The 24486-nt window shown below is 20.4% G+C and overlaps 2 protein-coding genes and 1 pseudogene across 2 annotated transcripts, besides 2 other annotated features; 1 reads left to right on the forward strand and 2 right to left on the reverse strand.

Moving 5' to 3' along the window:
- Positions 1 to 3344: 3344 nt before the first annotated feature.
- PRELSG_1349400 (hypothetical protein) lies at positions 3345 to 4127 on the forward strand (the record flags this gene model as incomplete). Its single annotated transcript, XM_028679038.1, has 1 exon — positions 3345 to 4127. The coding sequence occupies one exon, from the start codon at positions 3345 to 3347 to the stop codon at positions 4125 to 4127; it is 783 nt and encodes a 260-aa protein (XP_028536124.1).
- A 3348-nt stretch (positions 4128 to 7475) lies between these two features.
- Positions 7476 to 11793: a repeat region.
- Positions 11794 to 13835: 2042 nt separating this feature from the next.
- PRELSG_1349500 (hypothetical protein) lies at positions 13836 to 16719 on the reverse strand (the record flags this gene model as incomplete). The annotated part of the gene is made up of 2 exons (XM_028679039.1): positions 13836 to 16327; positions 16635 to 16719. 2 exons carry the CDS (start codon positions 16717 to 16719, stop codon positions 13836 to 13838), a joined length of 2577 nt encoding a protein of 858 aa, XP_028536125.1.
- Positions 16720 to 20280: 3561 nt separating this feature from the next.
- PRELSG_1349600 lies at positions 20281 to 20966 on the reverse strand (annotated as a pseudogene).
- Positions 20281 to 20966: a sequence feature (surface-associated interspersed protein (SURFIN), pseudogene).
- Positions 20967 to 24486: the final 3520 nt, after the last annotated feature.

A 24486-nucleotide genomic window follows, 5' to 3' on the forward strand; every position in this document is an offset into this window, starting at 1 on the left:
ATTTATTTAAAAATATAAGCAATACTTAAGAACGCTTTTTTTTTTTTTTTTTTTATTGTTATATATACATATTTAGCAATTAAATATGTTAACCTACAAGTATTTTATTAAAAACTGTAAGACATAAAAATTTTGAACTATTTTGTTCTTAGAAATATAATGGGCTGCTCTGTAACTTTTTTGTAGTGCATTTGTTCATAAAATATAAACATTAATCAAATTTAATCAAATCTGTAGGTTCGAAAATTTTTAAATTGAGATTCTCTATTAAATATTACAACACAATGTCATACATATCTTTTTTTCATTAATATTTATAGTTTATATAATTTATTATCAAAATAATATTATTTTATTTTTTATGATAAAATAACTAAGTTAGAATAATGAAGTAATAATAAAAAAAAAAAATTTAAATAAATTAATTATAAAAACATTATTTAAAATAATTAAAACTTATATAAAAAACAAATAATAATTAGTATACATTTCATATGCTATCTATAATCATATATAATTTAATTAAAACGACATTTGTAAAAATATAATTTCACATGAAATTACTCTTATTCAAATAATAATACTATAGTTAAATGTTCCTATATGATAATTTTTTAAAGCTATAGTTTAAAAGAAATTAAAAAAAAGGAATAAATCAAAATATAAAAATGAATAAATAAAGATAAAGTTATAAGAAATATAAAAATATTAAATAAATAAGATAAAAAGCTTTATTAAATTCTATACTCTTCTTATAACTTTATCATTCATATATATAATAGTTAAAAGGAAAAAGAAATTCATTTAAAAATATAAAAGAGGAAATTATATATATATGTGCATTAAAATCATATATTTTTGTTTATTCAATATTAAAACATTTTTTGTCTTATAAATTTTTTTTTCTTATTTTTAAATGTATTTTTTAATGCTATAATTCAAGTTACTAATATGAAGTTTAACAGTTTAAATAAATTATTATAAATAAATATTTATATATCATAAAATAATTAAAAAATATAATTAGCATAAAAAATAACTTTGAAAATGTTTAAAAACATATTTATTAAAAAAATAATTTTAAACAAATTAAATTTTTTATATATTTACAAATAATATGATTAACATAAAAAGCATAGACATTTTAATTATTATTAAACACATTTGTAATTCTTTTATATATATACCTAAGATTTTTAAATTATTTCTAAATTAACGGGCGTGAATTTTACATAAAAAAAAATGAAAGAATTCAATTTTTACTTTTTTTAATATTTTATAAATATGTATTAACAAAAATGTTCACATTATACTATCAATAATAAATATAAAAGTGTAATTATTAAAATATTTTAGATGATTATTTATATAATTATAAATATTCTTCTCTTTTGTTATTTTTTTAAGTAGATATATTAAAGTGTTATTAATGAATATTTTTATATGCGAATAGCAATTTTTTTTTTTCTTATTTTTTCCTTCTTTTTATTTGTCCTATTTTTATTTTTTCCTAGTGATCTAAAAATTTTCAATACAATATTAAAAAATTAAATTATGTAAGAAGTAATGAAAATATAAATGAAATTATCATGTTTTTTTCTCTTTAAATTTTTTTTTATAGCAATAAATTATATACTTATAATACAAACTTTTTTGTTAGCTATTAAATTTATTTATTCCAATTTATTTGACTAAAATAATATTTTTTATAATGATTTTTAAAGAATTTATACTTTTAAACTTAAAAACATATATTAAGGTCACCATTGTTATAATAACAAAAACATTGAGAAAAAATATGTGATATTAATAGATGCAACTGTTATAATATAGTGCCTTATTCAATTAAAATATGAAATATTACATTAAATACTTAAAATGAGTGTGAATTTTAATTATAAATAAAAATATATTAAAAAATATATATGCATATATATATATTAAAGAAAAGGTTGCATATATTTTATATTTACAAAATTGTAAAATGCCGATTTGTCAAAATATCGTTAAAAGAATAAAATTACTTTTTTTCTTATTTGTTCATTAATATTTATGTAAGTTAACATATATATATATATAACTTAACTAAGATACATATTTCTTCTTATAAAAAATATTATAACAAAATGAAAAAATTTTGTATTAAAGGAAATCAAATTTTACCATAATAAAATTATGATATAATAGCATTTCTAAGACAAATACAATCATTATCCTTTTTTTTTAACTATAAATTAATTCAATTTATTAAATAAAATTATTTTTATTTTATTTTTTTTTAAAAAAGGTGTAAATTTTTTATTGTGAAAAAAAAAACTTAAACTTCAAAAAAAGATATACATATTATGTAAAAAATATTACACATATACATGAGAACTTTCTAATATTAATATTTTTTCTTAAAATATACAAAAAAAAAAAAAAAAGATTACATTCATTTTAATTTTTTTTTTTTTTTTTTGTTTTATAAAAATATTTTAATTCTGCTTTTTTATTTTTAAAATAGATATATTTTAATTTATTTTTATAAATTTGATTTTTTTTATATTAAAACCAATATTCATAATGTATTTTTCTTTATTTTAAATTAAACTATAATAGTTAAATTTTCTTTTTAATATGTGTGTATTAGGTATATTTTAATATGATTAGTTTTCCTTTTTTATATATGAAATTTATTTTATTTTATTTAATCCAATTTTACAAATGTAATTTGTATTTCTGAAATGAAAAAATTTATCTCTCAAATAAAAATAGAGATACAATAATATAAGGAGACATTTGCTATAAATAAAAGTAAAAACATTATGACTACTATCTATTATATATCATTACCTTTTTTCTTATGTAGCATAAAAAATTATTAATGAACTAAACAAAAAAAAAAAAATATTATGGAAAAATTTATAAAATGAATCTGACAAATTTTTAAAACTACTCCAAACAATCAGAATGATTCGTAAGAAGAAATCAAAAGAAATTATTTTTTTCCCAGAGTAGAAAATTTATTTGCGAAAATAAATTATATGATATACCAAGAGCATTTAAGTAATGAAAATTTCTATATTATAAACATATATATATTAATATTTGTTCAATTAGAATTATTTAATTAAAATAATTTTTTTATAATTATGATTCATTACATCTGCATGCATGTTAAAAGCTTTTAAGTAAAAAAGTAATTGTTTTCTAATTCTAGAAGTAATAAATTAATTTCTTTAGAATGCTCCATTAAAAAGAAAAAAATGGCTTCCTACTTTTTTTTTATAATTTTAATTTTTCCATATTAAATTTTATTTTAAAGGGAATTATTATGCTAATGTTTATTTTTTTCCCCTAAAATGGAAATATCAAAAGTGCTATGTATTTTTAATTACTTAATAATTATTAACTTATTGATCTCATGTTTAGCTTCTCAGCATAATAGATCTGATGGCATCCCTAACACCTCTATTATGAATGATAGAAAGCTAGTAAGGATTCATTCAAATAGTGACAGTTTTATTATTCCTACCATTTTAATTGATTTTACCTATGATTTGTTGGAACACATTTTATATATATTTCATACATCTCTTGATGAAAAAAAGCAAGAAATGTTGAGTAAAGTAAATAATGTAGTACATGAAGTTCGTAACTTTATAAGGGGAAGAAAGAAAGAATCTTCAATATATGCTATACGACTTTTATCTATATTCATTCATAAAGAATTAACCCGTGTTTATAAGAAAATATCCGAAGAGGAAGATAATGAGAAAAAATGTTTCACTGAATATATAAATTATTGGTCAAAAATTAGATCTGATTATAATAATATGAATAAACATATGTATCACCAATTAGCATTTGGAGATCAAACTAATAATAAGAGTCTTGAATGGAAAAAAGTGAAATGGAATGCATGGAATGAACCATTCCATGATTATTTAGTGAAAGAAATTAAAAGAAATTATTTGGATTTCATATGCATGATGCATAAAGGATATGATTATAATCGGGTTAAAAAACATTATGAAAAGATAAAGTATCTTTGGGATGAAGATATGAGAAATATGTGGACCAAATGGAATTGTTTTTTAGAAAATAGTTTGCAAGATCTAGATGAAGAAGAAAGAAAGATTTAAATAAATATAAGAAATAAGATATATTTAAGATTATGATGAGCAATATAGCAACATTATAATTAAGAGGTTTTTAAAAATCATTGAGAAAAGGGAAAGCACTTTTCTATAAGGATATGATGTATATGTGAAGTAAACATATTTATATGGAGTCTCTATGAAAATTTTGGAAAAAAATAAAGGAAGAATTATAAAAATAAAAGTAGGAAGTTATATTAGCGCAAAATTAAGATATGCGTTTAAGAGAGTGCATTATAATTTGTCTATAGATCGCCACAAAATAGAAACTAGTTTGAACATAAATCTTCTGTATATGTGTAATTAATTGTTATGTTCTTGAGGATGATATTAAGGGTACGAAATAAAAAAAAGAAAAATTTTTCATAAATATAAAATAGGCTTTATCATATTGAGATATGAATTGTATCATAGTATTATTACAAGATAATTGTCAGTTATTATGAAGAAGTAAGGATACTTTAGGATAAGAATATTAAACTTACGTGTCATAAATATGTTTTTCTATTAATCATCTTTTAATTATTTTTAAGATTCAAAAAAAAAGAATAAATATGAATATAAAAGATAAATGGCAGAATATTAATAAGATTAATATATATACTCTGAAGAAATATATAACGAAGAAAAATGTTGTAAGCTTTATACTTTCTTATTAATGTATGTATTATTACACGTATAAAAAGGTAAAATAATATATGCTAGTAACACAAGTGTTGCAGGTTATATAAATAAAAGAAAAATATAAAATTAAAAAAAAAATTTATAAGAGTCTAAAATCATAAATATTCGACTTAAAATAATATTTTATTTTTTTATTTATAAGAGTAAAATATTTTTTAGGATATTTTTTGTAATTTATTAATACCATTTTACTGATTTTATATTTATGACGTATATTAAATCTTGTTATATTAATTAATAAAGTACTATTATTCCAGGAAGTTCACCTTTAATTATTATTACAAATAATTAAAAAAAAGTATAAAAAAAATTTTTTGTAATTTTTTTTTAAAAAAATTTCATTTATTACATTATAAATATTATTCTTTTTTTTTAAATTCTCATACAAGAAAATATATTTATGATAAATATTTATAGTATATCTACTTCGAAGCTTGGAATTTAAAATTTTATTCTTTACCATTTTAATATATTATTTTTTTTATATAATTATATAACATTATTTAAACATTTTTAATAACTATTTAAGACATATATATGAAGAAGTTATAATTTGGGATAAGTAAATCCATTAGATTTCATATATTTTATTTACTCCATATTTTTATTTTTTATTTTTTTTTGCTTCCTGCAAAAATATATTTTATTAGATTGATTTATTAAATGAATATCTAACGTTTTTTGGTAATTATTGAATAAACAAATTAATAATGAGAATGTAATGTATATTTATTTTATTAATTATAAAATATATTTTGTTTTGAAAAAATATGCTCAAGGTAATTAAAATATTTAATATGACATAATTACCTTATTTAATATAACTTCTAAAATTTGATAATAAAATATATACTAAGTCAAGATCTTATTATTTTTTTTTTTTTTACACAATAATTAAAGAAAAGTCTAGATAATTCAAAAAAGAAATTTATACTTAAATACTAAAAATACATTTGCAATAAATTATTCTTAATCCATTATAACTATAAAATTATGGATTTATCAAAAACATAATCTTTATAAATACATCAAACATTTATTGTACCCAAAAAAAAAATGTCTCTCAATAATAAAAGAATAATTTCTAAAAAAAATATAGAAAAAAAATAAAATTCTCAATAATAAAAAAAAAATTATTATAAATTTTTTTTTATTTTACATATATTTTCTTAAATACCTTAAATGTATTATACTTCTAGCCATGTTATATTTCACCTTATCAACAATTCAAAAAGCTTGATAGTACTGTATATTCATCAGAGGTTTAATTTTATGATAATTTATATTACCTTTATAATAATGTACTAGTCTCAAAAATTTATATTTGAGTAATATTTTTTTTTAATATATTTCATTTATAATTAATATTAAAATTGATATTCTTTTTATTTATATGTAGATTACCTAAATAATTTCTTTTACTAATTACAGCGTATTTATTTGAGAATTCCTTTTTTTATATTTTACTTCAACTTTATTTTTAGTTGTTATGATATTTTTTAATATAATTATATATCTTTTTTTAGTTACATTTAAATTTTCAATATGATAAAATTTAAAATTGTTTTAACTTTAATATACTTTAAAAATTGTAGTATATCATTGACTAATACAACAGAGTAACAACATATTTTAGAATTTTTGTAAATCTTGAGGAAACTAGTTTTTAAAAAATTTTCAATTTATTTGGAATAATATAAAAAATTAAATTTTTCTTATGTACTATTCTAGATACCTTATTATTCTTTTAAAAAAAAGAAAAAATATATATCTTTAAACAAATAGCCAATAAAAATATAATTTACCTTTTATAATTTTTAATTTAGCAAAAAATAATACGTATAAAAAGTTAATAGATAAAGCAAGATATTCAAAAATATGAATATACAAAAATATGCATACAAAGATGCTTATACATAAGTGTATATGTGATTTGACTGTGTGTTCAAAGACTTTGCTACTGTATAGAACAAACTGATTAGTAAAGAGAATGTAGAGAAATATTTACTTATTTTGCTTTTATAACATTAATCATTACAAATAATTATAAGCTATTTATAAATTATACTTAATTTTAACTTTATTTTTTATTTTTTGAGTTAACCTATACATTATAAAATTATTGCTATTCACAGTATCAAGCATTCTTACTATACACTCGGTCAATGAGTAAATTCATTGCCCTTAATTAGTATGCAGTTCAAGGTTTATTTTAATAATGCTTATATATATATATATGTTCGTAGTTAATTTCATAATACTAAACAATTATTTAAAACTTATATAATTATGTCTTATCTAGGAGTACATTGCATGCAAACAGTTAAGCTACTAGAGACTTGACCAAATTTGTCTAATTACTGTTTTTTTTAAGACACATCTCGGTTATGATTATATTATGTCTTTTTTATTTTTTTTATTTTTGGAAATGAGTTTTTGATGAGAAAAATGAAGAGAAAAAGACAGTAAGTAGATTGCTTTTATTTTTATTTAACTTTTATAGACTTATTTTTCTTAAAGCGATTTAATTAATTTTGTATTATACATAGATTTTATAATACAAAATTATAAAGGAGTCCTAAAACTTGCTCTTTATTAGCTTGATTATTCATTACTTTTATCCAAGTCTTTGAATATCCAATTAATAAATCAACCATGAAAGAAGATATTAAAAGGTTTGGTTTAGAGTTATTTGATGAGATTACCAGTTTTAGAATGTTTTAAGTTTTTGGAGAAACTTTGAATCAAAAATCTGCTAAAGTTAATTTAATAGAAAAAATGGGAAAATTGGATGAGAATTTAAAGAACTACCTTATTTGGTTTAAAAAGTTTGAAGGATGAGTAAAATTATTGGGGTTAACTAAAATTCAGATATGTATGATATTGGAATTATTGTTATCAAGAGCACATTTACAAAAATTTTATGAATTAGGTGCAAATGTTGAAATAAATAATATGTTAAAGTTGAAAATTAAATTAGCTCAACATATATTTAGTAATAATGATGATATGATTGCATAAGTGAGGCAAATATGTACGCCTGATGAAGATCAAATATAAAAGATGCAGTGAATTCTTTTATTAGAGACTGTATGGCATATGCTAGTATCTGTTTATATTTCAAAGAAGTGAATTATGTTTCTGCATATTTTTTGTGGAAATGTTTTAGATTACGTGCCCCTGAGAAGTATTTAATATTGTTACCTGAAAACCTACCTAATAATAGAATACTTAGCGAGGCCATATATTCTGTATTGAATATAAAGGTTCCTGAATCTAAATTAAGGATGAACCAAGACATTGATGTATTTACATTAAAACGTGAGCATGAGATTGACTATAGAAGGAATATAAATAGAAAGCCTAATAAGTGTTATTGTTCTGGTAAAACTGGTCATTTGAAGAGGGATTGTGAACATCGTAAAAAAAGATGCGACAATTATCATATTATAGGACATTTAAAGACAGTATGCCCAAATAAAGTTATAAGAGATAAAGAAAATGAAATAAAAGGTATGATAATAGATAAAAAAGATGATCTTATTTTCAAATTACTAAAAAATGAAACTGATATGGAGAAACTAGATATGTTTAAGAAGTATCTAGAAAAGTTGGCATTATATCATATGAAGCAAAGAGAAGAAGAAAAAGAAAAATATCATAGAGATAAATTACAAAATGATGAAGAAAAATTTATCAAGAAGAAGAATATAATTAATAAGTTAAGCCTGGAAAATTCTGAAGAGAAATTGAATAACAGAGAAGATGATATAGAAACAGAGAAAAAAGAGATATCTATTAACAGAGTTCAAAATAATGAAGGTCATAAAGATCATTGTAAAAAGCGTAATTAAACTTCAAGATAAATGGGAAAATAGTGGAAGTATTACTTGATTCTGGAGCTTATTTTCGTACAATATCTAAAATTATATGGCTAGAAAATTAGAAATACAATTCTATCCTAATGCCCATTCTTTTGAAGTTATTGGAATAGCAAGTAAATCAAGGGAGAAAATGTCTGAAGAAATTATAGTAGAATCAAAATCTACCAAAAGGCAAGCCAAAGTGAGATTTGCAATAGTGCCATCAGAGAAATCTTTTATATTAATAAGCTATGATGTTGTGTATGATTTAGGATTTTGTATCACATAACAGAAAAATGTTGTCAATTATATTATGAGAGTAAAGATGAAACATAATGAAGAGATGAGAGATACTAAGTTATTATTCAACGTTTAATTGATGGGACTGATTTAATTTCAAAGGAACATAAGGATAAATTACGCAAAGAACTTGAGTCTATGTCAGTATTATGGAGAAACAAAATTCTAGGAACTACCAGTAAATACAAAATCTCAATTGATGTAAAGGAAAAGCAAAAAGGTTCAGACTAAGATCATTGAGTGAAGAAATTTCGGCTGAGTTACATAAAAAAATTGATGAGATGTTACAATTAAGTATAATAACTAAGGTTTATTATACAAGATTGGCTTCACCAATTGTATTAGTTAAGAAAAAAGGTGGTTACTTTAAAGTTACTATAGACTACCGTTATCTAAATAAATTTATTGTAGATGATGTGTATACTACACCACATATAAAACATATATTTCATGTATTTTATGGAGCTAAATGATTTTCAAAAATAAATCTTAAAAATGGATTTTGGAATAAAGCATTACATGAAGATAGTAAGCCTTATACTGAATTTATAGTAGCTCAACGTGGAATATTCGTTTTTAATGTATTAGCTTTTGGATTAAAAACTAGTCCAACACAATTTCAAAGGATAATAGAAAATATTTTTATGGAATTAATTCGAGAAAAATGTGTAGTTATATATATTAATGGCATCATCATATTAACAAAAACAATTTTTAAACATTTTAAAATATGGAAGAAAGTAATTGCACTATTTATTGAAAATAGTTTAGGAATAAATGTAGAAAACTGTGAATTTTTTAAAACTTCTATAACCTATTTAGGACAAATAATCAATCATCAAGGGATTAAACCTTCACAAGACAGAATAAGTACAATTACATGATACTGCAATGTTATAAAACATTTGAGGAAAATGAAGATTCATATGTCATACCATCAGTACAAGAAATAGCTGAAGCTGTTAGGATAGATAATAACAAAAAGCCAAGAGATGTGATATGGAAGGATGGATTTCTGGTACATTATAAAACAAGAAGATTATATATACCAGAGAAATATAGAGTTCATATAATTTATTGGTTTCACAGTAGTAAATTTGTGGGACATTGTGGAGTTAATAAAACACTTGAGAAAGTTCAAAAACACTTTTGGTGGCCTAATATTAGTAAAGATATTGAAGAATATGTTACAAATTGCTTATTTTGCTAAGTAATGTGTAATAAAAGTTTAAACCTGATATATATCAATCATTATCAAAACCGAATTTATTTGATATACTTTCATTAGATATAATAGGACCAAGAAAATGGAAATGAAAAGAATATCATATACAGGTACAATTGATCATTTCTCACGTTTTATGATGACTAATGTAATAGATAAGCTTCCTACTACTGCTGATGTCATAAGAATGTTAAAAAATAAATGGGTTCAAGAATTTCAAAATTATATTATTGAGGAGCTACAAATAAAATTGTTTCATACTAATGCTCATTATCCACAAGGAAATGGTATAAATGAAAATTCCCACAAAAGCCTAGATTACATACTTAAAACTTTATATACAAAAGATGATGTATCTTTTGAAGAGATAGTACAAGATGATGTATCAATTTATAATAATATTCCTCATGGATTAATAGGTAAAAATTCATACTTTACTATGTTTGGAATTGATTGTATATGCCCAGATTTTTCTAGACTAATGCCTGAAACCTCATAAGAAATGAGAATACTTCATTTAAAAGATCGTTGGAAAAAGGTATATAAAGATTTAAATAAAATTGATGGGAGAAAATAAAGTACAAAAAGAGATATTATATGAAAGATATCACTTCATATGAATTGTCTGATTATAAAAGAAAACAATTAAAACACTACAGTGGAAATTATCAATATAAACTTCATTGGTCTTTTTCTTATAGAGTTACAAAGGTTAATAGTAATGTCCTACAAGCTATACCTATATATTATAGAGGTAAGGAAATACATATTCCTTTAGCAAATATCAAGTTGCTAAGTCTTAAAACCAGAGAAATATATGGAAATTAACTAAAGAACTTAATACAAGTTATTGATAAGAATATGAGGAAATCCATACCTACTAGTTTATTAGAGCCCAAGAGTCACTTTGATATTTATGGAAAAAGTAATGTTATATCTGAAATGTTAGTTAAAGAAAAAGATTGAAGAGTATATAAAGATTTACAGAAAGGATTGGATGTGGTAAAATGGGATAAAGAACAAAGGAATAAAGGAACATAGTTATTTTATCTGGGTGATGGAAAGTTGGTCAATGAATAAATTCATTGCCCTTAATTAATATACAGTTTAAGGTTTGTCTTAATAAAACTTATATATATATGTTCGTAGTTAATTTCATAATACCAAAAAATTATTTAAAACTTAAATAATTATATCTTATCTAGGAGTATATTGGATGCAAAAAGTTAAGCTACTAGAGCCTTGACTAACCTAGTGTGTCTAATTACTGTTTTTTTTAAGACACATCTCGGTTATAATTATGTCTTTTTTATTTTTTTATTTTTTTATTTTATTTTTTTTTTTTTCAATGAATTTTTGATGGAGAAAAATGAAAAAGAAAAGGATAGTAAGTGGATTTCTTTAAATAAATTTTATTTAACTAATATGGACTTCATTTTTTTTTAAGGTGTTTTAATTAATTTTGTATTATATAGAATCTATAATACAAAATTATAAAGGAGTCCTAAAAATTTGCTCTTTATTAACTTGGATATTTGTTACTTTTATCCAGGTCTTTGAATATCCAACTAATAAAACAACACCAAATAACTTACATCACACAAAAACCTTAAAAGAAATTTTTTTAATTATTATTTTTTTTTAAGTATAAAAAAAATTTATTATTAACGTACACATATATACTTACGTAATTTTCTTTTTTCTTTTTTCCTCGAGTGTACATACTAAAAAAAAATATATCTTTTCGTTTTATTAATAGAATATTGATCAATAAATGATTTATTGGCATATTTAAATAGCAATAAGGAGTATTAATAAATAAATTTTCCATTATATATTTAAGATATATCAGGAAAATACATAAATTAAAATATATACACTAGAGTGTACAAATATAAGTGTGTGCACACTAAAAATATGAACACTAAAAAAAAAAAAAAGTTATGTAAATATATATATGCGTACATAAATGACAATTTTTTTTATTTTTTTTATTACCTCTTTAAAAAAAATTCTGTTTTTTTTTAATATATTTTTTTTGGGGAAAATTTTTTTGTGTGATTAATATTATTTGGTATATGTTAAAAATGCATAATGATGTATATAACAATAGTTGTGTAGTGCATAAGTTGATTTGTTGGGAAATTAATAATGATGTTGATATTAGTTAAAATTTATAAATACTTAATAATCTTTTGTAATAATTAATATTATAATAAATAACATTGACAGAGACAATTTTGCATGCTTTTTATTAATCTGCTTGTTCGATACTCTAGAAAAGCCATTAAACCCACAGTTAATAAATAAAGCATGTAATATTGTGTACTCATTTTGTGTGTATTTTTTTCGTATACCTTATAGTTACAGATAAAACTCCATTTATTTTATATTCCTTGTTAATGCTGCCAAGAACGGGATGATAACACCATTTATTAACCGATATGTAAAGATACATATAAAAAGATGTGTGCATAAAGATATATATAATAAAACACGTATAATACGATGCGTGTATTAATATGTGTATATAGAAGTACATAAAAAAAAAAAATCTATTATTACTCTAATTTTTTTTTTTGATAACTGTGAAAAAAAAAATTTTTACTACATACGAAGAGATAAATAAAAATTAGGTTCAATTTCTTTTACATATAATTTTGTTTAGTAATGAATTAAATTTTTAAGAATATTTAACAGTTTTCATAAAACTATAAAAAATTTGATTAAAATCTTGATATAAATTAAAATTGCTTATTTTATATTATACAGAGTAATTATGTAAAGAGCACATAATTATCTGCAATAATTTTATAATAAATAAAACTAGTAAATTTTACATAAATTCTCTTTATTAATTTAGATGTTTCAATTATCATAAACATATTTTAACGGCCAATTGATAAATTCATGACTCTTTTTTTCCTTTGTCATTTTCTTTTAGAATTTTTTTTTAATGGAATTTGCTTTACTTTTATATCCTTTGAAAAATTATTTAAGTGGTTTACTTTTCTGGGTTTTGAAATAATTTACATACTAATTACATTTTATGTATACAAATTATATATTAAATAAAAACTAATTAAAATTATTACTTAAAAAGGGAATAATGTTAATACGCATAAATTTACCAAAAGAGTTCATTATCATGTAATCAAAATTTTATGAAAAAAGTTAAAGAATGAATAACATTTATATAAAAAAGGAAAATAACAATATGTGCATTAACTCAAGTACAAATCAAATGAAAAATACTGTAAACAAATAAGGAGTATTATTACTTTAATATGCTTCTTTTTATGTATATATTTACATCAAAAAATAGGATATTTAAAAAAAAAAGTATATATCTTTTTATTAATATAATATAAATTGAAACTAATAAGAGTAAAAAAAAATAAAAATAATTCACCAAATTGTGAAAATCTTATTTATAATTATACTTCTATTTATATTCTCACATATATAAAATATTACAATCTTAAAATATAATAAATATTTAGTACCTTTATATCTGAAAGTGTTTTTTACTTATGTTCACTTGGATATAATTAAATCTATAATATCAGTTGATTTATAACCATAATTATAGATTGAAAGGTGTACTTATTTGCATTTTGTTTATTTATTCCTTGATTTTCTTAGTTTAGCAAATTTTGGTTTTGATCCTTCTGATACTACTGGTGTAGATTCTCCCATCGATATTTCAGTTGGTTTTGATCCTTCTGATACTATTGGTGTAGATTCTCCCATCGATATTTCAGTTGGTTTTGATCCTTCTGATATTACTGGTGTAGATTCTCCCATCGATATTTCAGTTGGTTTTGATCCTTCTGATATTACTGGTGTAGATTCTCCCATCGATATTTCAGTTAGTTTTGATCCTTCTGATGCTACTGGTGTAGATTCTCTTATCGATGTTTCGGTTAGTTTCGATATTCCTGATATTGTTAGTGCAGATTCTCCTGTTATTATTGATGTGTTTATTGATTCTTTCATTATTCCTGGTACTTCTCCTGATACTATTTCTGGTGTCACTCCTAATGTCGTTCCTGTCATAGCGCACGGTATTTCGTTTGGCATGTAACCAGGTATCATAATGGGAATAATACCTGGTATTTCTTCTGTTATGGTCCCCGGTATTGTTCCTGGTATGACTCCTGTTATTGTTCCTGGTATGGCTCCCGATATTATTCCTGGTATGACTCCCGGCATTGCTCCTGGCATGACTCCCGACATTGCTCCTGGTATTATTCCTGATACACATCCTGATATTTTTTCTGAGGTAGCATCTATTATTGTTCCTGGTAGATCTCTTGGAACAGTTCCTGCTTCATTTATCGATGTTGTCTCTGATACTATTCTTTGTGTTTCTCTTAATGAATGTATTATTATTTTCTCTTTTATTCTATTATATATTTGTCTTGCTATTTTTTCTACAGTTATTTTTATTATATCATCTTGTTCATTTTCACGTGCTTGTTTGATTATTTCATCTGCAACTTGTCTTATCATATATTTTGGCACTTTTTCTGCAAATTCATATGCTATTTTACCTGTTATTTGTTCTATATATTGTACATTTCTTTGTCTTCTATTACTTGACATATATATTTGTGATTTATTTTCTCCGCATCTTTTAGTTTGTTTTGAACTTTGCCTTTCATCTGGCTCATATTTGTATATTTTTCTTTGCCTATAACTTCTAGTATATTTTTCAGTTCTTTCTGGTATTTTCTCGTTAATGCATTCAGACAGATTTTCATTTGTTTTTATTGGTGTTTCTCTGGATTGTTTTCTTTCTATATATTCATCGTTCTGTTTTGGGATACTCCTTGTAATTTTCTCATTCGAATGTTCTTGTACCTCTTTTGATATTTTTTCTGGAGCATTTTCTCGTATTTCTTCTTGAATTTCTTTTTTTATTTCTTCGTGTATTTCTCTTCGTATTATTCCTGCTATATGTTCAGATTCATTTCTTTGTACTTTTACTGTTCCTACTCCCATTTGACTTATTTGTTCTTTCAATTCACTTATCATCTGCACTAATGTTTGTAATTTAATTTTTTCTGTCATGCTTTCCGGATGTTCTTTTTGCACTTGTCCCTCTATATGTTCTGGTTTTTTTTCTTCCATTTTTTTTATTTCTCCCTTCAGTTCTTCTGACATATCAATTAAAGTTAGTTTTTTAGTTTTCCATGCCATATATTCTGGATTTTGTCTTTCTGCTTCTTTTATCATTTCTTTTTCTAGTTGTTCCACATGCACTATTTTGTTCTCTTTCATTTTTCCTAACATGCATTTTGGATTTGGTTCTTTCAAATTTTCTGTCATATGTAACAATTTTGGTGTTTTTATTTGTTCTAATTCATGTTCTTTCATTTGTTTTGACATAAAATAGCGACTTTGTTCTTTGTCTTGTTTTATAATATTTTTTTTTGTTTCTCCTGAAAATGATCTTCCTGTTTTTCCTAATAATTGTATTCTTGTCTTGTCTATTCTATCTTCTGAATTTGATTTTAACCAGCTTTTCCTGCAATCCTCTAAAAACTCTTCAAACGCTTTAAGGTAACGAAGTCTATTGTCTTTCCACAATGAATTACGTTCATTACAATAACTCAAGTAATCAATATGAGAAGTATTTCCTTTTATTACATTAATGAAGTATTTAATAAAATTTATCTGATCTATCATATAATAATTCTTCATTATTTCGTTCCATTTCATCCATATATAATCAGGATTTTTAACAGTATTCGTATTCTGAAGTTTGAAATTTTCAAACTTATATTTCATTTCATTCATAAGAGTATACCATTCATTATCTTCAATCTTTTGCATTTGTTCCTTTTTAATAATACAATCATTTTTCCATTTATCCTTATACGTTTGTATAGTTTTTGATTTCAGATATCTCTTTTCTAATTCAAAAGTAGTAATATTAAATAAATAATGTGAAAGATCCGCTGGATAACATCCAAAATTTGAAAATAATATATTATTAATAATATATTGTAATTTACATTTTTCATCCGGTTCATCTAATTTATCAAATTTCTCTAAGATATATTTTACTATTGAATCGCTAATTGATCTCAAATCTTTAAAAATTTCTTTAGAATAATCAATTAATGATCAAGAAATATTATAGAAACTAGGCGATAACAGGCTCGATGAACTGTCTAATAAATAAGAATGAAAATAAAATCTTTATGTTATTTTATTAAAAAAAAAAGAGTGTGAATTAATAATTTTTTTTATGATAATACTTATTTTAAAAATAAATAATTTACACATATAATAATAGAAAATATTCATCATATTACTAATTAAAGTAGATTAAAAATAATGCTTTACAATTTTTATCATTAAAAAATAATTTATGTAACGTTTTAATTAATTTTTTTTTATTTTTTTTACCAGGTTCCTTTCTTCGTTCTGCTGTTTTAATATAGTTTGTTTTTGACAAACTATAGAATAATAAAAATATAAGGAAATAAAGCATGTTTGAAATTTTCATTTTATTTTTTTCAATAAATAAGTGTAAAATTTAATTTTTCTTGTAATATTATATATTTTTAGAATAGTAATACACGAACAAATGAGCAAAAAAGACTTCTTATTGTAAAATTGAAAACAATCTTCAAAAATTATACTTTAAAATTTCTGTATAAAAAAATAATTATTTAAAATTTTTTTTGTATATAAATATAAAGAAATTCATAAATATATTTGTTTTTTATACGTGTTTTCTAATGCAAACAAAATAACAAAACAATTTTTTGATATTATAATTGAAATAAAAATAAAATTGATGGTTTCTGTAACAATGAAAAAAAATTCCTTTTATATTATAAGATAGACGTTATTTATACTTAAAAACAACATCTAACTATGGTTATAAATGAAATTTTTATTATTGAAGAATATAAAAAAGAAAAATTCTTTCTTTGCGTTAGTGATATGAATAACTTTGTAATTTTATTGAAATGAATTTATTTAAATAAGGTAAATAAATTATTATCCATATAGATGTGTATATACTTTATTTACTAAATATATGTTGTATATTTGTAATGTGGTACTAACATGTTATGACTTCTTTTATATTTAATTAAAAATAAAAAGTTTATAATTTAAAAAAAATAAAATTAATCTTTCTAAATGGAATAAATATGAAATTCTACTAACATTATGTTTTAAAGTATTTTTTAATAATTTAATAAAAGAATAATTTGCTTATATTAAACTTTTTTTTTTTTTAAAATTTTTTTTTTTTGAAGTTTATGTAAATGTGAAACTTAAAAAATATTTAAAAATTAAGAAAAAAAATATATAATTATATTTGGATTATACATAATTTATTATCAATATTTTGCAATGCTGTATTTATATAGAGAAAAAGAGACCTTTTGTTTTCATATATTTTATTTTAAATTTTTTTTTGTATAATAAATTGAATCCACTTATTAAATTAATATATTCAATATATGCTTATAATATATCAGATATGTAGTTTATAGACATGTAATCATTTTTATTCAAATTAATTATATTTTATTTTTTAAATATACATTTTAGATAACATATAAATATAAATTTAAATATTTGTATAATTGAGTGTCATATTTTCTTTTTAAACCTTAATTTTTTTTTCTATATTTCATTCATATATTAAATTAACTATTCTTCATGATTATGTATTGATGTTGTTTAAGTCAAAATAATACATATGTATAAATCATTAGTAACTATGATTTAAAAAGTAATTTATTACCTATATCACCCATTTATTTTATTATATATATTAGTCAATGAGGATATTATAGACCTTTTTGAACTTTCAACAAGATGAAATAAAATATAAATTAAGGATTAGTTGTACATGCAATGTATTTTATAAAATGTTTACATAAAAATATACATATTATAAAATGTAAAATAAATCTACCACACTATGATATGCTAAAAAATACATATATATACGTATACTGAAAAATGAATACAAATAACAATAGAAAAAAAAATTACAAAAAAATTTTTTCTAAATTTTTTTTTGAGAAAAAAATATTGTTTTTTTTTTAATTTATTCTTATATTATAAATTTTTTTTTATCTTATAATAGTTTTAATAAACATATGTTAAAATTTATATTAAATCATAATTTATTAATCTCCCCTTTAATGATCTTGCTATAATATTGAACAAATTAATAAAAGAGAATACAGAGATTTTTCCACTAATATTATTTATTGGAATTATTTTATTTATGCTACTAATGCATAAAACTTATACATATATTTTGCACTAATAAACATTTATTGTTTTAGAGGCATTTATTTACTTTAATAAAAATTCACCTTTATTTTTATTAAAAATTTAAATCCTCACTAAAATTATTTTGTAAAATAATTAATTAGAACAAACAAATAAATTTAAATTATAGTTATTAAGAATATTTCAAAAATATATAAAAATTAAATATTGATAAAAATTAAATCCTTTTTTTCTTTTTGATTCAAATTTCATTTTTATTGTTTAAAGAATAACTGGATTTTACGAACAAAATTTTACAAAAGTATTTCATTCAAACTTTTTCATTATATAAAAAAAAATATAATTCTTTATTTTTTTTTTATTTTTTAAATTAACGAATGCATGACCAACTCGCTACTTTACGTATACATAACTATTATTCTATAGAAGGTCAATAATATCTTTTATTAACCAACTATATTATTTAATCTCTATATATGTTTTATTAATTGGTCATTCAACTGACTTTGCTATATTTTGAACAAACTGATTAATAAAGAGTATATAGAGCAATCCCTACTTATTTTAAGCTATTTCACTTTTATTTAAAAAATTAATATTTAATGCTCATTAAATTGTATTTAATTAAAACAAAAATAAAGTTTTATAAAACTAACCAATAATATCAAAAAAATATATATCTTATTATTTTATTTTACTTTATTTTTCTCCTAACAAAGCACCAAATTATAGCAGATACTTTTTATCTTGTTGTCACATATTCATTTTCTATTTTTAAAAAAGGTTAATATATTAATTTATTAACCAACATATTAATTAGAGCGTTATGAATAAGTAAAATATTGAATCAATATATTTTATTTATGTGATTATAGATTTTATATAAATAAGTTATTTATTTCATGCTATATATATCAGTAATATATATGTTATGTATATATTGGTTAATAAAATTAGTTATTAACCTTTTGTAGTACACCAAGATAGTTTACTAATTGTGTACGTACAGGTTAGCCATGCACTGACGCTAGTTAATAATAAAAAAAAAAAAAATAAAGTTATTTTTTTTGTTTGTTTATTTTTATTTTATATACATCTTTGTAATTAAAAAAAAAAAAATTAAATATATTTTTTTTTGTTGTCGAAATTATTTTTTTTGTTATGTTATGTTATGTTTTAATTTTTGTGTTTTAAAAATTAAAATAAGAAATGTTAACTTATTAAAACTTAAGAGATAAAATAAATGTTTATGTATTATTCAATGTATATTTTGAAATAACATTGAATATAATAAAATTTTGACTTTATTAATTATTATAGTTTATCTGTATGTTTTTAATTAAAAGAATAAGTAATTATTTGTAAGTAAAAACTCATTTATAATAATTAAAAAACTAATATATATATAAACGTATATTTAGTTATACAATGCTCTTTATTAATTTGTTTGTTTAATACTCTAGAAAAGTCATTGAACGGGTAATTAATAAATCAAATATATAATAAATAATTTTATAATAAATGAAGTTACTAGAGTCGGTTTTATCTATTATTTGTTAATTTGTTTGTTCAATACTTCAGCATATACACTAAATGGATAATTATTAAATTAATCATATAAAATTATGATATTATTTTGTTTATTACGTATTCTACATTTTAAACTATTGCATACTTTATTTGTATTATTAATATTATATGATGTATCATATATTATATTTGATAATTCATTGGTGCTATTATGAAATTTTCTAATTCTTTTTTGGAATACATAGCAATTATTTTATAATTATAGGGTACTAGTTTTTAGTTCAGATATAGTATTTTGTAAATTAAATAATTCGTCTTGTAATGTGGTGTAATTATTTTGTAAATCGAAATTCATATTTTCTAAAATAGGATTATCATTATATAAATATTGATAAGTAGGTCTCAAAAGAACGATAGTACTTTTTGTAGGAAAATTTACATTTCTTATGCTTTGTAAAATATTTTTTAAATATTCATCTATATCTTGTGAGATCAAGTCAATAATATGTAAATAAAAATCCTCATTATGTGAATTGGATATATTACTTTTTGAACCATCAATATTATTTTGTATATCAGTTAATATAATACACATATTCATGGAAATTCTTTTTATATTCATTGATAAATTTTCTAGACCATGTAATGATTAATTAAAAATATTTCTTTTTTTGTTTCAACTGTAGTAAAATTTTCATTTTCGTAATCAACAATACTACTAAAATTGAAAATAAATGCACAAGTACATAAATAGATATCTAATATAAAAATTTGGAAGACAAAAAATTTGTTAAATATTGTATATTTTTTACTTAGTAGCTGCTCGTTGCCATCATTCAGCTCTTGTAAAATGATTGAAAAAAAAAATATATTATAATATTTATTTTTCACAAAAACTAGATATATAGATATATTATGTATACAATACAAGCCTTTTAGTCTTTGTATTAATTTTCAATGTTTAAGCTTAATTTATTAATAAAACTTTAAGTTTTTAGCTTTTCAAATTATTTAAAAAATAAAAAATATCATTATATTAAGTGTGAATATGCCTTTAAATAATTATTTATTTAATTGTATACAGATAATTAACTAATTTTTCATATAAAAATAAGAATATTTAAATTGCTTTTAAATATTTCATATAAATAAGATTAAATGTTAAATTTTCTTATTTAATATTTTAAATTATAAGTTAACTCATAAAATATTTGAGAAATAATAAATATTAAGTTAATTTTGTTCATTATAATAGCTTTGTGTATGTATAAGATTAAACAAACTTTGTAAAGAATAAAAATGAAATATAAAATATTTAGTTTATATCTAAAATTATCTTTAATATTATTTTATTGTTCATGTCTTTTATAGAAATAAAATATAGTTTTTTTTTGAAGAAATTAAAAAAAATTATATAATCTATATTTCTATTCTTTAGCTTATTCTAAATATATATATTGATTACATTATTTTAAAATTACTTTATATAAAACTAGGAATTATCTTTTATCTTTAATAAGAAGCGCATGGAATGTAAACAATATAATATATAAAGTTTAAAATTATGTCATTGAAAAAGTGATATAACATAGAAATACTATTTGTATTAGTAAATTTAATAATAAAAAAATAAAAAAAATAGCTTGTGTTATTTTCCCTTTTTTTAATATAAATAATTACTTTTTTTTAATTAAGCAAGCTTATATATAGTGCCATTGTCATATTTATAATTTTAAAGATATAATCATAAATATAATATTATAAAAAAAAAGTTAATAAAAAATAATTGTATACGTAGTAAACATACTTAATAATATAGTATAATATATTGAAAAATAAAACGACAAAAAAATGAAATATTAAACATTTTTAGAGTAATTAACTAATTCATTATACAAAAAAGACATATTATTATGAAAAATTTTAAAATTATATGAAAAAAAAATACGCTCATTAAATATTCTACTGAATTATTTCTATTAATTTATTTTGTTTTCAAATATAATTCTAGTTGTAGTATGCTCGAATGTTAAATTGCTGATTATTGCTCCTGAGAGAAAAAGATTAATATCTCAATAAAATAAAATATGAATATTTATATAAAAGTCGAGATTCATTTGACCTTCATTTTAAAAATAATATGAAACATAATATGAGAAAATAAATAAAAGATTGTAAAAAAAAAAAACTACAATCTATAAATAGATATATGAAACATCTTAATATGAGTTGTTTTGAATTTTTTACTAGTAATATAAAAGAAATAAAAATTAAAAAATGTATTTGCATGAAACTAAAAATTGTAAAACTATAAATGATAAAAGATTTATCTAAAAATGATTTCTTGTAAGAGGATTATATTATTCTTAGGCTATTAATAAAGCAGGTTATAAATATCATTTAATATCTGTTTTTGAGACATATAATTTAACATAATAAGAAAAAGAAATTCTTTGCTTTTTGAAAACATTTGTATAAATATTATAAATCAATATGTAAAATGCCATTCCTTTTGTTAATTGTTTCTCAATTAAAACAGTTTACAGAAAAAAAAAATATTGTCCTAAAAATTAAATGACGGCAAATAATTTTTTTTTTAGATATATGAGTCTATAAAAATAGGAAAATTATTTTTAAAGTAATTTATTTTATGTTATCATTATTTTTCTTTTCCACTCACATATAATTATATTATTCCCTTTTTATCATTTTTATCTTTAGAAAAATAGAGACATTAATACAATTTTAAAAAAATTCTTATAGCATGAATTAATCTGAAAATGGAATTAAAAATAACTTGTAAGAAACGCTCATAGAAGCATAAATCACCTATTTTGTTAAATGTGTTTGAATTTAATTAAAATATATTTTATTTAGCTTGTCACAACAAATCAATAAAAATAAAAAAAAGAGAAAAATGTTTTTTAACACATTTTCTGACTTTTACATAATATATTTTTTGTTTGATGTACTAATTAAGGTATGAAAATACCGTTGACAAAGGTAAAATAAAATGAATAATGAATTTTTTTAATGCTTCATATGTAATTAACATATAGAATTATGGTATTATTAAAAAAACTAATTTTTTTTGATGATATGAAATATTTAAAATTTTGTATCATATAAGTGCTCCATGTTGAAGTATGAATAATTATGATAATTAAACAATGAATTAAACTTTTCATTGAATATACCATATAAACTCCAAACTTGAAATTTAATTGAGTGTTCGAAAAGCTCAAATCGTATGAAAATTAAAACTTGTACGGGATTGTAACCTTTTCACTTTTCGAAAGTGTTTAAAGGGAAAATACATATTTTTCTTAGTATTTATACATATATTTATGTATGTTTTTATATTTTCTTTACGATTATTTTGTGACCTTTATTTACAAAATAATTATTACAGTTTGTAAGGGTACATTTTGTTATTGAAANTTGAAATATATGCACAATGAAAAATGTTTATAGCAAAGAAAAGAAAGCTTTTTCAAAGAAAAAGTATATTTTATTAATTAAATAAATATATATAAAATGTTACAAAAATGTTATACGAGAATACATTTTTATTATACATGATATGTTTATGTTTTTATTTAAGAGTTTTGTTATATGTTGTATATATATCTAATGCTTAAAGAATAATATACTTAAATAATTTGACTTCATTAAATTTCAATGTAACTTCAAAATTTTAATTATTCTAATTAAAAGAAAATCAGTAGATCTTTATCTACATTCTCTTTATTAACTTGTTTCTTTAATACTCTAGCAAAGTCATTCAAGGGGCAATTAATAAATCAAGTATTGAACAAACTAATTAATGGAAAGCATGCAGATATGCTTCTACTGATTTTATTTATTATAAGAATGTATATATGATACTGATATATTAATTTGCTTTTCTTTTACCTTAATAAAGTATTGGTTAATAAAATTTGTTATTAACCTTTTGTAGTACATTAAACTAGTTTACTACTTGTGTATGCACAAGTTAGACATTCACTGACGCTAGTTAAAAAAAAAAAAAAATAAAGTTATTTTTTTTTGTTTGTTTATTTATAAATATATACATCTTTGTAATTAAAAAAAAAAAATATATTTTTTTTTTGAAGAGAAGAAATTTTTTTTCGTTGTGTTTTTTTTTATTTTTGTGTTTTAAAAATTAAATAAGAATTAATGTTTACTTATTAAAACTTAAGAGATAAAAGAATTATGCTTGTGCAATATTCAATGTATATTTTGAAGTAACATTGAATAAAATAAAGTTTTGACTTTATTAATTGTTATAGTTTGTCTGTATGTTTTTAATTAAAAGAATAAGTAATTCTTTGTAAATAAAAACTCATTTATAATAGTTAATAGTTAATAGGTCCATTAAAACAGGCAGTAAAATTTAACTCAGATTAAATAATATGCATCATAAGAAAACTATATATATATATAATAAAAACGAATATAT

Source organism: Plasmodium relictum, assembly GCF_900005765.1.
Source record: "Plasmodium relictum strain SGS1 genome assembly, chromosome: 13".
NCBI classification, from domain to species: Eukaryota; Apicomplexa; class Aconoidasida; order Haemosporida; family Plasmodiidae; genus Plasmodium; species Plasmodium relictum.